This window comes from Triticum urartu, chromosome 5A (assembly GCF_056163025.1).
Source record: "Triticum urartu cultivar PI428250 chromosome 5A, HENAU_Tu73, whole genome shotgun sequence".
Lineage (NCBI taxonomy): Eukaryota > Viridiplantae > Streptophyta > Magnoliopsida > Poales > Poaceae > Triticum > Triticum urartu.
Genome location: NC_141877.1, coordinates 328,869,464 through 328,883,537, shown reverse-complemented (window position 1 = coordinate 328,883,537; position 14,074 = coordinate 328,869,464). Strand labels below are relative to the sequence as shown.

Below are 14,074 nucleotides of genomic sequence, written 5' to 3'. Positions count from 1 at the left end.
GATACTTCCTGTGCAGCGTCGACAGGAGTTCTCTTCACTTTGCATGACCATATGGTGGATGACCTGGAAAGAGAGGAATGGTAGGATCTTCAACCTGAAGGCCTGCGACTTTCTGAGCACCTGCACTTCAATCTCGGAAGAGAACCGAGCCTGGCTTCATGCAGGAATCGAAGGAGTGAAATGGGTGGGGTAGTCGCCTTTTGACCCTCAGTGAACCTTGTAGCTTGTACTCCTAACCAATAGTGTTTGCCATTTCTCTTCCGTCTTGGTCACTTGACAATGGCCTCTATATCATGTAACCTGTCTTTTTTCCCTCTTAACGAATGAAAAGCAGTGCCTGCTGCATTTCGTCAAAAGCACAACACAATGGTCCGAAAGAGCATGCAACAAAATCTAGGTTCAGGACACCTTGATGACAAAAACTACTCCCTCCGTCCCATAATATAAAAGGCAATCATTTAGGCTATAGAAATCGTGCCTGGACTGAGGCTCCAACGATGATGAAATGCACCTTATAAGAGTTAAAATACGGGACATCATCGCTCTCTTCTTTCAGCTATCAGGACTAACACTTGAATGAATGGAAAACCAATCAACCATATGTACATCAACTGCCATTTGTAGTTCCTGATATGCTATGCTATGCTATAAAAACAAAATTGCCTACACAACGGATCTCTTTACACTCTTGGCTAGATTATAGGGCCTACGAGACCAGCTCCAGTTTTTTTTAAATGCATCTTCCTTGCAGCTCCCAGGACTATTTGAATTACAGATGCCACTGGCCACTGCGTTCCTCCTCTCAAGATAGGCAAGACAGACGAACAGATCACAAACTAATCAGATAGCGCCCTTTCCCAAGACAGGCCAGACAGACCAAAGGATCATCACAAACTAAACTTCAGTGATCATTCCACGGAGGAGACAGTGTACATTGTACACCTCACGCCAGACAATGGACAACATAGGCTGCTATTCAGAGTCTGAGTCGATTGCTAGTACCAATCTTGGTCGAACTGACCGTTGCTGCCGAGCCGGTGACAAAGGACCACCAGGTCTCTCCCCAGGCAAGTCATCATCCACAACTGAAGCTGCACACAAGGAATCAAATATTAAGTCTACCTGTGAAAATGTAGAAGTGTAATTATACAAGGGAAATCACTGTGTTCACACCAAATGGAACTATAAGTAACTTACACTAACATGTTAACATTTTGCTAAATAGTTTGATCTAACAACAATAGTAGGAGCAGCAACCATACTCCAATTCTAGTCCCTAAAGGAGTATTTAGAGTGAGTTGTGATGGATGGAGAAATCACAAATAATAAAACTGTAGAAATCAGAAGGGTTAGTTTCTGTGCCTTACCATCTAAAGCTGTTATTTCATCCTCAGGGTTCCTCCTTTTCTGAGACGCTTTCTTGGCAGTAATTAGACTTTCATCAACGCAATTACTTGCAATCGATGCTTGGCTTTTACCAATGCAATTATTATGTCCATGTTCCAGTAGGTTTGCTGCTGCTGCTACTGGCTCGTGCAGAGGTTGATGGTTGGCAGTGTTGTTTTGCACTTCGCCTAGATTATTTGTCAACTGTAAGCCAGGATCATCCTGGGGATTTGAAGGATACTGCCAAAATGAGAGTTGTCCCAGATCATCAAAATCTTCACTTAACATAAGATATGAAGCCTCATCTAGACCACCTCCAGGTTGTTCCTCACACGTTCCTTTAGTCTCAGGTGGATTGGGTGGAAATGGATCTCCAGTGTCATCTGCTGAGCTGGAATTCAAAACATTAGGAGACAACACCGTGACGTTATCATCATCAGAGTCGCTCAGAACTATTATATCTTGCTCTCTTGATACTGCAGGGACATGTTCATCTATAGGAGAAGAATCAAGATCATGTACATTGCTCATAGGGTAATCATAGTGTCCTTGTTCCAAATCTTGAGTGTCCTCATGATCATTATTGCTTGTAGGAGTAATAAAGTTTCCATTTTTAAAGTGCTCTGGGTGGTTAATATCAGAAGATTGCATCGAGTTAACATCCCCTCTCTTCGTAATTTCCCACTTGCCGTTGTTGTTTTTTCTAATTCCCAACTTGATACGGGAGCCCAGCTGGTCAGACAGAGACTCCTCTTTAATCTCATGCTTTACAATACTCATGTTGATCTTGGACCCTAAGTTGGTGGCTACAGAGACAGTGCCATCTGGTAAATGCCACCGCGTAAGATCCTTCAGTTCAGCTCCACCCTTAACTCTCCAGGAACCATCAGGCTTGACATCAATTTCAGATACATCATCTTCGCAGTTTTGGATCTGGACCACCAAAATGCAACAGTGTCAGCAAAATAAAGCATAATGGACTAATGTAGACTTGAACATGTACATCATTTCCACTATGAACTCACCAGCGAAGTGATCCGGTTGAAATATGGGTCAATGATTATGTTGTCCAGAGAATAATTCTTCAGGCAAATTGGGCATTGCCACTGCAGACAGGAACATATAGTTTTATTAGGCAAAGAAGGTAAGAGAATAACTGGTCAATTTACGAAAAAAGCCAAACCTTCCGTGAACGTTGATTAAGTTCCACAAAAGCTTCTAAATCAAAGCAACCCATGTGGACACAGGGTTTAAACCTGCCAGCTATCTTAATCCTTGAACCAGTCATCTGTCAAGATAAATTAGCTTTCAGGAAGGCACATATTACAGAACCTAGCATACAAAGACATAATGGCTAACTTTGTGTCAAGGAGTACAAAATATACTATGGATCATACAATACCATATTGCCATTATGGGATTGATGAATAGCATCTGGGTTGACAATTATAATATAAAGTACGTATGATAATTTTCGAAGAATATATTTAAGCGTTGGGTGTCATCGCTCACACATAAAATAATGTCAGGCCATCAGGTGGCAAATGCAATATTCAGTATTCAATGGACATGAGGTCAGATGTAACAGATATATCAGATCAAGTATTAGCAAATATCTACGCACCTAGACATTCTCAGTAATGGGCAAAGTAATTACCGGACATCGGAGATTCACAGAGACCCTGTCAGCCACAACCTCAATATCACTATCACTGTCAGCATTATCTGCCTCAGCTCCACCACCAACACAACGCCGCACACGAGCAAGGGCATGATCAAACTTCTCGCCATCATGTTCCTTCGGCACCAGATTTAGGACCTGCCCATTATCAAATTATAAGAAAGGAACAGAACCGTAAAGCACAGTCCTGGAGTTTGGAAAGAAAAAATATTTTTAACAGCATAGCTCGAGATAAAACAGAAATCCTGGCCAGGAACCAACTGGAATAAGGAACATTCCATCACAGACAATCTTATTTTTGTACTTTTGCGCCATCTTTCATCACATAAAATAGCTATCCTCACGAATACAGTGGAGTTCCACTTGTAGGGACGATCTACAGGTAGTGTGTGCCACCGAATCCAAACAAGCCTGATTGATTGTACTAGCCTGAGGGAAGTAAAGGATACTAAGCAGACTAAGGAGGGGCAGAGGTGGGAACCACCGGCTGATGATCTACTCAAAATAAATGATGATGGAGGTGCTTCACAGGATAATTCAAATGGGGTTTTTGGCTTCATCATCCGAGATAAAAGTGGTCAGGCTGTTGCCGCTGGTGCAGGTAACATACCCTATTTACTGAACCCGTTGCATTCTGAAGCCGTGGCATGTCTGAAGAGTTTGCAAGCTGCACAACAGTTCGGTATGGCCTCGGTGATTGTCGAGACGGATTCCACAACACTCATGCAGGCGATTAAAGGAACGGCCCAGGATCGCTCTGCCATAGGTGTCATCTTCCGAGAGATTAAAGTTCGTGCTCGTTTAAACTTTTCTTTTTTTGAGATTGTTTTTTGCCCAAGGGGCTGTAACAAGGTAGCAGATTCTCTAGCTGCTCACTGTGCACGAATGGGCCATGCATCCTCAGCCTTCTGGCCGGATGGAGCGCCAAACTTTGTTCATGCATTGGTTGCCAGCGACTTGGCTGGCCGTTCTGGTTAATGGAATAGAGAGTATTCCGGCTCAAAAAAAGAAAAGAAAAACATTACGAGCATCATAAATTGGGGCATGGTCACTGGTGATCGATTTCAAACGCACCCACCCAGCCAGACAGAAACAACACGTTTTTCTCCCATGGACACTGGTTCGTACTTTCCATTTTCTTTCTACCTTATCTCCAACAACCAGGCCACCACTCACTCCATACCTTCGCAAGTAACACAAACGAAGGCTCTGGATCGTTGTCCCCACCGTCACGCCCCTAACCTGCTGCTCCGCTTCCCAATCGCCTCTCGCACTGGGCACCCGCAATATGGATCTATAGATAAACAATTTTCTCGCTGATATGAAAGCACCCACCCACTGCCGCCTCAATGAGGGTCACTCACACCACCATTTGGGAGCTGTGTGCTCCACCCCCTACCGTTCTTGGATCTACTGTGTTTTTTAATTTAGAAGTTGGTTTCATCAAGTTGGATGCGACTAGTTGAGTCAGAAATTGGTATTCCTTTAGTAGGAAGCTACTGCTTTTGTAAGTGAAGTTGGTGTTCACTGGGCTGGGAGTTGGGTGTTCATGGAGTTGAAAGCTCCAGTTGTTGAAGTTATAAGTTGATATTCATTTGAGAAGAAAAATGTGTGTTGATAGTTGAAAATTGTAGATCACCTAGCCAAAATTTGATGTCTCTTAGCTTCTCCGCTGGCACCACCCCACGCCAGTGATGGCCGGTGCCGGAGTGGAGGCAGAAGTAGAGAGGGAGGATACAATAGTGTGGCAGGAAAGATACAGGTGTTTGGTGCACGGGGGCGAGATCCCTGTTCCAAAAGGGGAAGAGAGTCCTGTTGGAATCAATCACACTACACTGCATGCATGCACAATCACCAAATAGATGTCCTAAACGTTAAAGACAAGGAGAGGGAGAAATAGAACATATTCAGCATTTATGGAAAAGGTGAAGAAAAACATGCTTCGTGAAATGAACAATCTAATAGTAAGTGGTCTTGACAATGGAAATGTGGAAATGCCTTCTGTGACACAACATAACAGTTACCTCTTGCAGAGATCTCCTCTTGGCAATTCTAACACCCAAAGAAAACATGCGGGAGTCACTTCTAGATAGAACAATTTTATTAGGTCCTTCTTTGCAATATTCCGTTAACTGCAAAGAGAAATGATGAGTAGGATCAACAAACATCCATACAGAAAATGTAACTAATAATCAACTAAAGAATATAATAGGTATTTCGACAAATCATTCGAAAGCAAGAATAAGAGAGAGCATGCTCCATGGAACAAGACTTACTACAGGACCATCATCTCTACCATTGGCCCCTAACTGCTGTGTAGGTTGCCGGTTAACAACCCTGACTTGAATACCTGAGGGGGAGAAAAAGAACTGCTAATATGAATCAGATCTATAATGATTGGAATTAATAGAACAGTGGTAAGAGAATACCCGCAGGGGGTGGGGGGAGTAGGAGGCTGGGACTAAAGAAGAGATACAACTATACAAGAGAATACAACCAGGCTCCATCCTAAAGGAGAGGAGAAAGAGGCATTTTTGAAGCAGAACCGGGAAGCTAAAAGGATTAACATGCATACAGACGTGCACACACATATCGCTCGTAATCGGACAAGGGAATGCAACACAAGATGACAAATGGTATTCGGCGCAGCAACCAAGCACAAGCTACATCTAGCTTTGGTCACACCACATAAACCTAGGAAAGTAAATCACCATGCAAACATGAACTCATTTTAACAGCTAAATATTAGTTTGGAAGGCAAATATGAAGCCCGTCCTTCAATCAGGTGCATGGCGGGGAACAGTGTCAGTGTGTGCACCAAGTATAACAATAAGGCAAATGTTAAAGATGCATCTTCCCTGGATACTTGTAGATTACATGACTCGTAAGAAACCAAACCTGTGCAATGAACTTGAGTATGTGTCCTTTAAGCTAAATAAACAATTTTCTATAGATCTATATCAAAGGATGTTATCTAGTAGGCCAATGCATATTACCATTAATTTGCATATCAGAGTGTAAAGGCCATTGCATCCTGAAAGGAACTTGGTCATCAAGAAGGATACACCAAACCTGCAAGAACATAAGTGGTGCAAAGAAACTTAATGTCAACAATGCATGCAGACAGTGGTCTGATATTCTCTAGTATGGCAGAAGATGACTGGAAATAGCATACAGTGACCATAACTATACTCACAAGTCACAGCCAAATCTTTGAATTACAACAATCTGGCATTTCTTAACAATGCATGACCAAAGAAACACTTATTGAAGGATGACCCTGGACAAACCTAATACTTCAAGGAAATGAAAAGAACCTGAATGTCATATTCGTCTTTCTGTAGCATTTCCCTATTAGCTCTTGATAATGGAAAGGTTTTCTCGAGATACTGTATAGTATATGACCTGGACCATAGGAAAGAATCACACACAAAAACTATGCAAATTTCAGAATGTCATGGTTCAGTTTAATTCATCAATTTATGCACTGACCAAGTGAATTAATAATATTCAATGCATAACTCACCCATCAGTCGCTATTTTAGAAGGAGCTATTGATGTTGGAAGTAATGGATGATTGATAGTGACCCAGAAACTGCAAGTTATAGAAGGAAACTATGTTAAAACAGCTGGTCATTTAATATTAATACTGGAGAATGAGGAATTGATTAGATAATGTTCTCAGCCTTAAATGTTGAAAAGGCAAACAGGCAGAACAAAAGATGAGTTTGGTATTGCATGAAAGTTTTGAAGAACTTACGGATCGGCCTTATTTATTCGACAGACGTCACAGTAGAAGCTGGAAGGTAATTCCTGAGGAACACTCTCTGCAGACTTCTCGGATATGATAACACAACCAACATGTTGCCAGACATTGCATTGTGGATTATCACACTGAAAAGGTCCAAGCAAGTTAGGTGGAACAAACAGAACCTATCAAGAACAGAACTGCCAATTTCATAAAACACATGATATTCGTAATAAAATAAGTTCTGTGTTCCAAAACAACTAACGTGGGGTTTTAGAATATAAGAACAATTCACTGCTTTGAAGTTTCAGAATGTACATAAACTGATTTAATGATTCAGTATACAATCTGCATAATCAAGGAGACTGACGAACAAATTGTGATCTTGCTGCATTGATTGGAGAAAATGAAAAGACAATTAAACTGTCAAGTAGTCATGTTTGTGATGAAAACTAATACCTTTATCATGGATCCATTGGCCATGGAGTTACCACAAGGACAACGAACCTTGACATCCTTTTGAGCAGAGCCATTTAACTTTTTTTTAGGCTTTACACTTTGTCCTGAATCAATCTGATTTGGTGAGCCTGCAGCAGAATTTGCAGGACTGTGCAGTTTCCTAGATATTAAGCAAAAACAGACAGTATGAGTGTATGACAAAACACAGTAGGAGTCAATCCAAATAATACAAACACAAGGTCAGTATGTGAACAAATGCAAACTCACCTAAAGGTTTCATCAACTATTTTCAACACGGTTTCTTTTTCAACTGCCGGTTTCTTTGTTAAGTCATTCAGTTGTGATACTGCAAGAACAATATGAAAGTTATTCCTCTTGTACCTTTAGACAAACACTAGTATAAAAGGGCCAGTGTTGGAAGAAGAAAGACAAAAAACAATGCACCTTGATCTTGTTGATCAGATAGTATTGCTAAGATTTTATCCACCAATTCCTGGAATTGTAAAGCAAAATCAGATAAACAAAAAGTGGCTTAGAAGTAAATACTCAATATAAGTACTAAAAGGCACAGAGAAGTTAATTAGTTCCGAAAGATGTTACGGTATTAGTAAGGACGACTTGACAATCTAATCGATTATTTGTTCCCAAAGTAAAGGGAAGATTGAAACGTTTGAGCAAGTGATGTAAACTTGTAAAGTAAAGCAATAAGTATAATTTATATTTGTAGAATGTATTCATGTAGATTTACGAAATTGGATTGAACAAACCTGCTTCTTTCCTTGCTTTGAAAGTCCAAGCAGATGCAGGACATCTTTTAGCTCTTTTATTCTGAAGTGCTTCAACTTGTCCTGCAACAAAGCATTTAGCTATCAGCGACATAAAACAGACGAATAAGCCACACAGGTCTATTCCTTTAGGACAAGACTAACACATACATGAAAAGGGGTGCTAAATAAGATAATCACTTGAAAGCTCTACTTCGTAAGAGGGGCATCTTGACAACATAAAAGAACTAACACAGAAAATGATGAAATTTCCAATATAGACCACTCCAATTGATTATACATAGTGATGTAAACAAGAAACAAGTTTTATCAGATGATGCGAGGAGCTGAGGGCAGAACTATCGATGCCGCTGCTATCCCGTATACTATACATGAGTAAGGGCATGGTATAGTGTAATATAGCGACAGTTCTGGACTGCTGTCAAATGCTTGGGTAAGAGCACCTAGTAGCTATCAACTACAATATACAGATATTAAGTACCACTAAAGTGAAGGTGGCGCAGCAATGACATTTAGCAATGGAACTCAAATCTAAAACTTGGTTACTAAATGCATCCCTCCAAACAATCTTACTGAAGCCAAGTTGCCGAGCAATGTAAACAGTACCAGTGCAAGAGAATGGCAAACAGATAAAGAAATCAGCTAGCTTTGCGGAAACAAGCAATGCAAGAAGACTAAGAAATACTAACTGTGAGCAGTTTCAGCACCTAGCAAAATGTTAGTAGGGCATGTCAGCTTGGGCGTCAGCGGTGTCGAATCCCAGATTGCAATCTCTACAGAAAACAACTTGTAACGATGTAAGATGCGCAGCTGCGGCCTAATTGTAAGCAGTTACATGTATGGACCTAGTAGCCAGGCTTGGTAAGTAAAGCTAGTTCAAGTTACAGAAGGGAATTGACAAGGGACGATCAATCAAGAGTTTCCCTGTCCCTAATCGGCTAAACAGAAACCTATTAAGCGGTAGGAGTATGAAACTAATCAAGACGGCTCGTCAGAGTTCTACTAGGTCATGATGGGAGGGGGTCGCTGGAGGAGGGCCGTAGAATTAGAACCGACCCGTCGCCAGATTGAGGTCGCCGTACAGGGTAGAAGCGGTCATCCACGGCGGAACACGTCCCGATGGAATCGCAAACGTATGAGGCATGGAGGGATATGCGTAGATATGCGGGTACCTTGCAACCGGCGAGCGCCGCGTCGGCGGACTCCGGCTCCATGGCGGCTCTGGCCGGGGGGAATCCAATGTGACGACGCCCTACGCGAGGCGGGCGGAGTGCAGGGAGGAGCGTCGGCGGAGAATTGGAGGAGGCTAGAAGAATCGCGGCTGCCGGAGGAGGAGGGGCGCTCCGCTCCGTTGGTGTGCGGCGGCTCGCGGGCGTGGCGGCCTGGCTGCTCTCTTTTCTCCTCCTCTTCTCTTCGGGTGATGACGACGACCGAGGGAAGAAACCTACGACGGGATCTGGGCGGGACGCGTGTACCCTACGAGGAGTGGCGCGGATCTTACAGCATGTACAACGGTGCTATCTTAGGAGTGCCACGTAGGATAAATGATGAGGTGGAGGAGAGAGAATTTGTAAGAAAAGACTTGTCTTCTCTTATTTAAGATAAGACAAGAGATGATCTCTTAGCACAATTTGTCTCATCATGTTTTAAGGAATTGCTAGTTATTGAAGATAAGGCTAAGATATAACTCATTGTAGACATATTTTTTTGTCATCTCTAAATTACATGCAAGACTTAAGATAAGACTATCATATCAACCATTGTACATGGCCTTAATGCTCTCTCCCCTGGCTTAGGCGACAGATCCGATTTTGATTAGGGTCTTTTTTAAGGGACTTTGATTATGAGTCTTTGGAGTAACTTCCGTTACATGTGGCGTATGACTTATACTAGTAGACATCCTTGACGTATGAAAACAACCAGTAATGTCAGCATCTTGTTGTGAACTTGTCGTAGCTCTCATGATCAGGGTTTTTTATTATGCTTTTATATTTATATAAATATTTTGCAACCATACAATAATTAAAAATTATTATTATATTATATTGTCCAAATTTTATTGTCCCATACAACCAAATATATCACTAAATATATTGCAAAACATTCGTGCAGCAATGTGTGAGATAACATCTAATCCTATATACCTAAATAGTTGATCCCCACTAACTTCAACTAGATGATACCCCGCACGTTGTTGCGGGAATATTTTGCAACATATTTCAATGTGACTCGTTGTATGAAACATGAATATTTGAAGTAATAATATAAAAAGCTAACAATAAAAATACATATAATTTATTGTGCTTGATTACTATATAGTTGTAAAATGTTTATTAAATGTATATAGCATAATAGAATGAAAACCCTCATGTATGTTACATGTTGAGATAAGTCTTTTTTTCATGCATGTCATGATGAAGTGGCATGCTTGCATGTTGAGAGACATATGATAGTGGGGGTGAGCCTTTTCTCATGCATGTTGTGCAATGATGTGGCATGCTTGCATGTTGAGAGAAATAGTTAGTGGGGGCTAGCTATTTAGATATAGAAGATTCTCTCAACGTGAAAGTATGCCACCTCACCATGCCAGCATGTATGAACTAAATAATTGATCTCCACTAAGAGCATCTTCAGCAGCCGCGCTAAACAAGCGTCGCGCCTCAAATTTGCCCTTTTTAGCGCGCGCGCAATCGGTAGAGGGGCTCCAGTGGGCGCGCAATAACCGCGCGCGCGGCATATAGAGTTGGGCACGCGTCTGAATCGCCATCACGTGATGTGAATTTGGGGCACCCGCTTCCGCGCGTGGCACACACGAGCGCTCGCACCGCACTTTCTCCACCGCGCCACCTTCGCCCCACACGCCCCGGCGCCGGCGAATTGACCCGATGGACGCACGCGCCGGCACCCCCCCCCTCACCCCTTCCTATAGCCGCGACCCCTCCATGGTCGCCGCTGCCACAAACCCTGGCGCGGAGAGCATTGGCCTCGCCTCCGCCGGAGCTCCTCCGAGCATCGGCCTCGCGCGCGGCCTCTTCATGCCGCCGTGGATGACCTCGGCGGCGGGTGGCGTCGCGCCGGCGCTCGCCGTGAAGCCACGTGCCCCCCCCCCCTCGAAGCTCCCAAATGCGGCGCAGCCGAAGAAGGGCAAGACATCCGCGAAGAAGAACAAGGTGGCGGACGGCTCCGGCACCTCGAAGGCGTCGAGGAAGAAGCTTGCAGGGCGTGTGACGGGCGCGGCGGCTACCGAAGCGCCGGTGAGCTCACTTGTTGAGCCGGCGGCCGACGCGCACAATATGTTCGAGGAATTGCCCCAAAGGTAGAAAATTTCCCCCAACTTATCTTTTGTTGTTATTTTTGAATGCATACATATAGATAGCTTTTTTACATTGTTCTATATACTTTATAGTGTCAACAATGATGCATACATGTCAACTATGGGTGTTGGCTCCAACAATTCGCATTAGTCTCAAACCAATGACATGCATTTTGATGACTATGAGTTCGAGGTGGACGAGGATGGTGAGGGCATTGTCGACGCACCGAAAGGAAGAGCGGGCAATTACACTAACGCCGATGACATCTTACTATGCAATACTTGGTTGCAAGTGTCGAGGGATCCATCGTTTGGAGGTGATCAAAGTAGAGATGCTTATTGGCTTCGGATGAAGGAACACTTTGATGTTTGCAACGTTAGTGGAATTGACCGCTCCGATCTGTAAGTACATCTAGTGCCACCCCTAGTTGGTTTTGGAGTATTGACGACAAACCTAGTTGAGGGACTAATGTGTTTGTGAGAATTGCAGGATAACACAGGTAGAAGTCCCTCATTGATTCGGTTTTCCTACCAGAGATGACCCCTAAAAATGTATGAAGACATTGATGTCAAAGGTGGTATGTGAAGATACTCACATTGAAGACTATGACAAGAGAAGACATCGCATGAAGCCTATGGAGCTCGAAGACTTAGATCTTTTGTAGTTCTGTTTCTTCTTTGTTGAGTCATAGGAACCACCGTACTGTTAAGTGGGGTCCAAGTGAACCAGTCAGAATGGCTAAAGTGATGTTTAACCAAAACCTATGTTTTCGAGTGAAGACTATGAGAGCGAAACTTGTCCAGAGTCGGACAAGTCAGCTTTGCTTGTAGCCCAAGTAAAGTTGACGTGTGAGTTTGAAATCTGACCGTTGGAACACGTGTCAGTTCCTTAGTGACCCAGGGTCATTTCGGACAAATCAGGTCGGGTTGCCTAGTGGCTATAAATAACGCACTTTCAATTGGTATCAGAGCAAGGTACTCCCTTGTTCTGTGTGATTCGGTTTAACCACCTGGAGTTTTAGCTATGTCGACTGCAGGGATAATTAAAGTCTCCGCTGCGTGCCCCGTCTTCGATGGAACTGAATATCCCTACTGGAAGAATAAGATGCGCATGCATCTTGAAGCCATTGACGTCGACCTATGGTATGTCGTCAAGAACGGCGTTCCCAAGGCTGGAGAAGGTGTCACTGCTGCTGATGTCAAGAAGTTTATTCAACTGGACTCTACTGCCAAGAATATCATCTATGGTCATCTGACCAAAGGATAGTATGGCCGCGTGAGTGCTTTGGAAACATCTAAGCTAGTCTGGGACTGGCTCTCCAAAGTCAACGAAGGCGTCTCAACCCAAAGAGATCAGAGAATCAGTGTCCTCTGCAACCTCTTCAACCGCTTCAAGAGAAATGACAATGAGAATGTCCAGCTCACGTTTGATCGACTCACTGACATCACAAATGAGCTTCAAGCCCTTGGCGCTAATGAGATCACCAAGCATGAAGTCGTCAAGACACTACTGAGATCACTTGACAGTTCGTTTGACACCCTAGCCCTGATGATTCAAGAACGTCCTGATTTCAAGACACTCGATCCGTCTGACATACTTGAGAGGCTCAACACACATGAGTTTCAGCTTTCTGAGAAAAGAGATATCTACGGTCCAAACTATGGGCAAACTCGTGCCTTGAAGGCAAAAGTTGTCTCCTCATCTGAAGAAGAATCTGACAGCAGTTCTGATGATCCTGAAGACATTGGAAGGGAACTTGCTATGCTTGTGAAGAAGTTCCAAAAATTCACCAAGAAGAAAGGCTTCAGAAAGTCTTCCCGATCAAGCTCAAGGAATGATGAAGTTTCTGCTCATGACTACAAGAAGAAAACATGTCACAAGTGCAAGAAACCTGGCCACTTCATCTCTGAGTGTACACAGTGGGACAATGAGAACAAAAAGAAGAAGAAGAGCAAGGAATATGACTCTGACGACAAGAAGAAGAAGAAATACTCAAAGTCTTCTTCCAAGTCTTCCTCAAAGTCTTCATCACACAAGAAGAGCTCATCTGACAAGGCACGTGCGTTTGTTGGCAAGGAAATGGATTCAGAGGAGGAGTCCGCTTCTGAGGAGGCGGAGGTGGAGTCTGAGGAGGAGTCCAATTCTGGCGTCGCAAGTCTGGCTACAGCATACGTTGCCAAGTCCATCTTCAACACTGAAGACAATGACTTCATCACCGACACCGATGCAAATGACAAGGACTACTCCGCTCCTACCTACTGCTTCATGGCACGCGGTGCCAAGGTAAACACATGCACTACTCACTATCAAACATCTAGTGACGATGACTCTGATTGTGGTTCAAAACCCAGCTACAAAACACTTGCTAAAATTGCAACTGAACAACAGAAAGCCATGGAACATATTCAAAAACTGTTAGAAAAAAGCGATGATCTGTTAGGCGCTGAAATGACTCGATCTGAGTCCTTAATTGAAGACATAAAAAATCTTCACGTTAAGTATGAGGAACTTGAAAGTCGTCATGAAACGCTCTCAACAACTCATGAAAAGCTTTCCTATGATTATCTTCAAAGGAAGCAAGATCTTGAGAAATTGAGAGCGGCTCATGAAGATCTTCAAAAGGAAAATGAGTCACTTCGCGCCAAACAGATCAGTTCCGCTTAGGAAGGATTTGAACCACCATGTCTTAAATGCATTGAGC

At 43.1% G+C, this 14,074-nt stretch overlaps 1 protein-coding gene across 1 annotated transcript; it reads right to left on the bottom strand.

The window, feature by feature from the left end:
• Positions 1 to 378: 378 nt before the first annotated feature.
• Positions 379 to 9,522, bottom strand: LOC125528383 (E3 SUMO-protein ligase SIZ2). The gene is made up of 16 exons (XM_048692865.2): positions 9,232 to 9,522; positions 8,042 to 8,122; positions 7,719 to 7,767; positions 7,542 to 7,620; positions 7,275 to 7,434; positions 6,828 to 6,961; positions 6,594 to 6,662; positions 6,385 to 6,472; positions 6,064 to 6,139; positions 5,344 to 5,417; positions 5,092 to 5,199; positions 3,044 to 3,205; positions 2,570 to 2,674; positions 2,412 to 2,492; positions 1,368 to 2,319; positions 379 to 1,091 (listed from the first exon to the last, which is right to left on the bottom strand). The coding sequence occupies exons 1-16, from the start codon at positions 9,271 to 9,273 to the stop codon at positions 973 to 975; spliced, it is 2,379 nt and encodes a 792-aa protein (XP_048548822.1). The 5' UTR covers positions 9,274 to 9,522; the 3' UTR covers positions 379 to 972.
• Between the last annotated feature and the right edge of the window lie 4,552 nt (positions 9,523 to 14,074).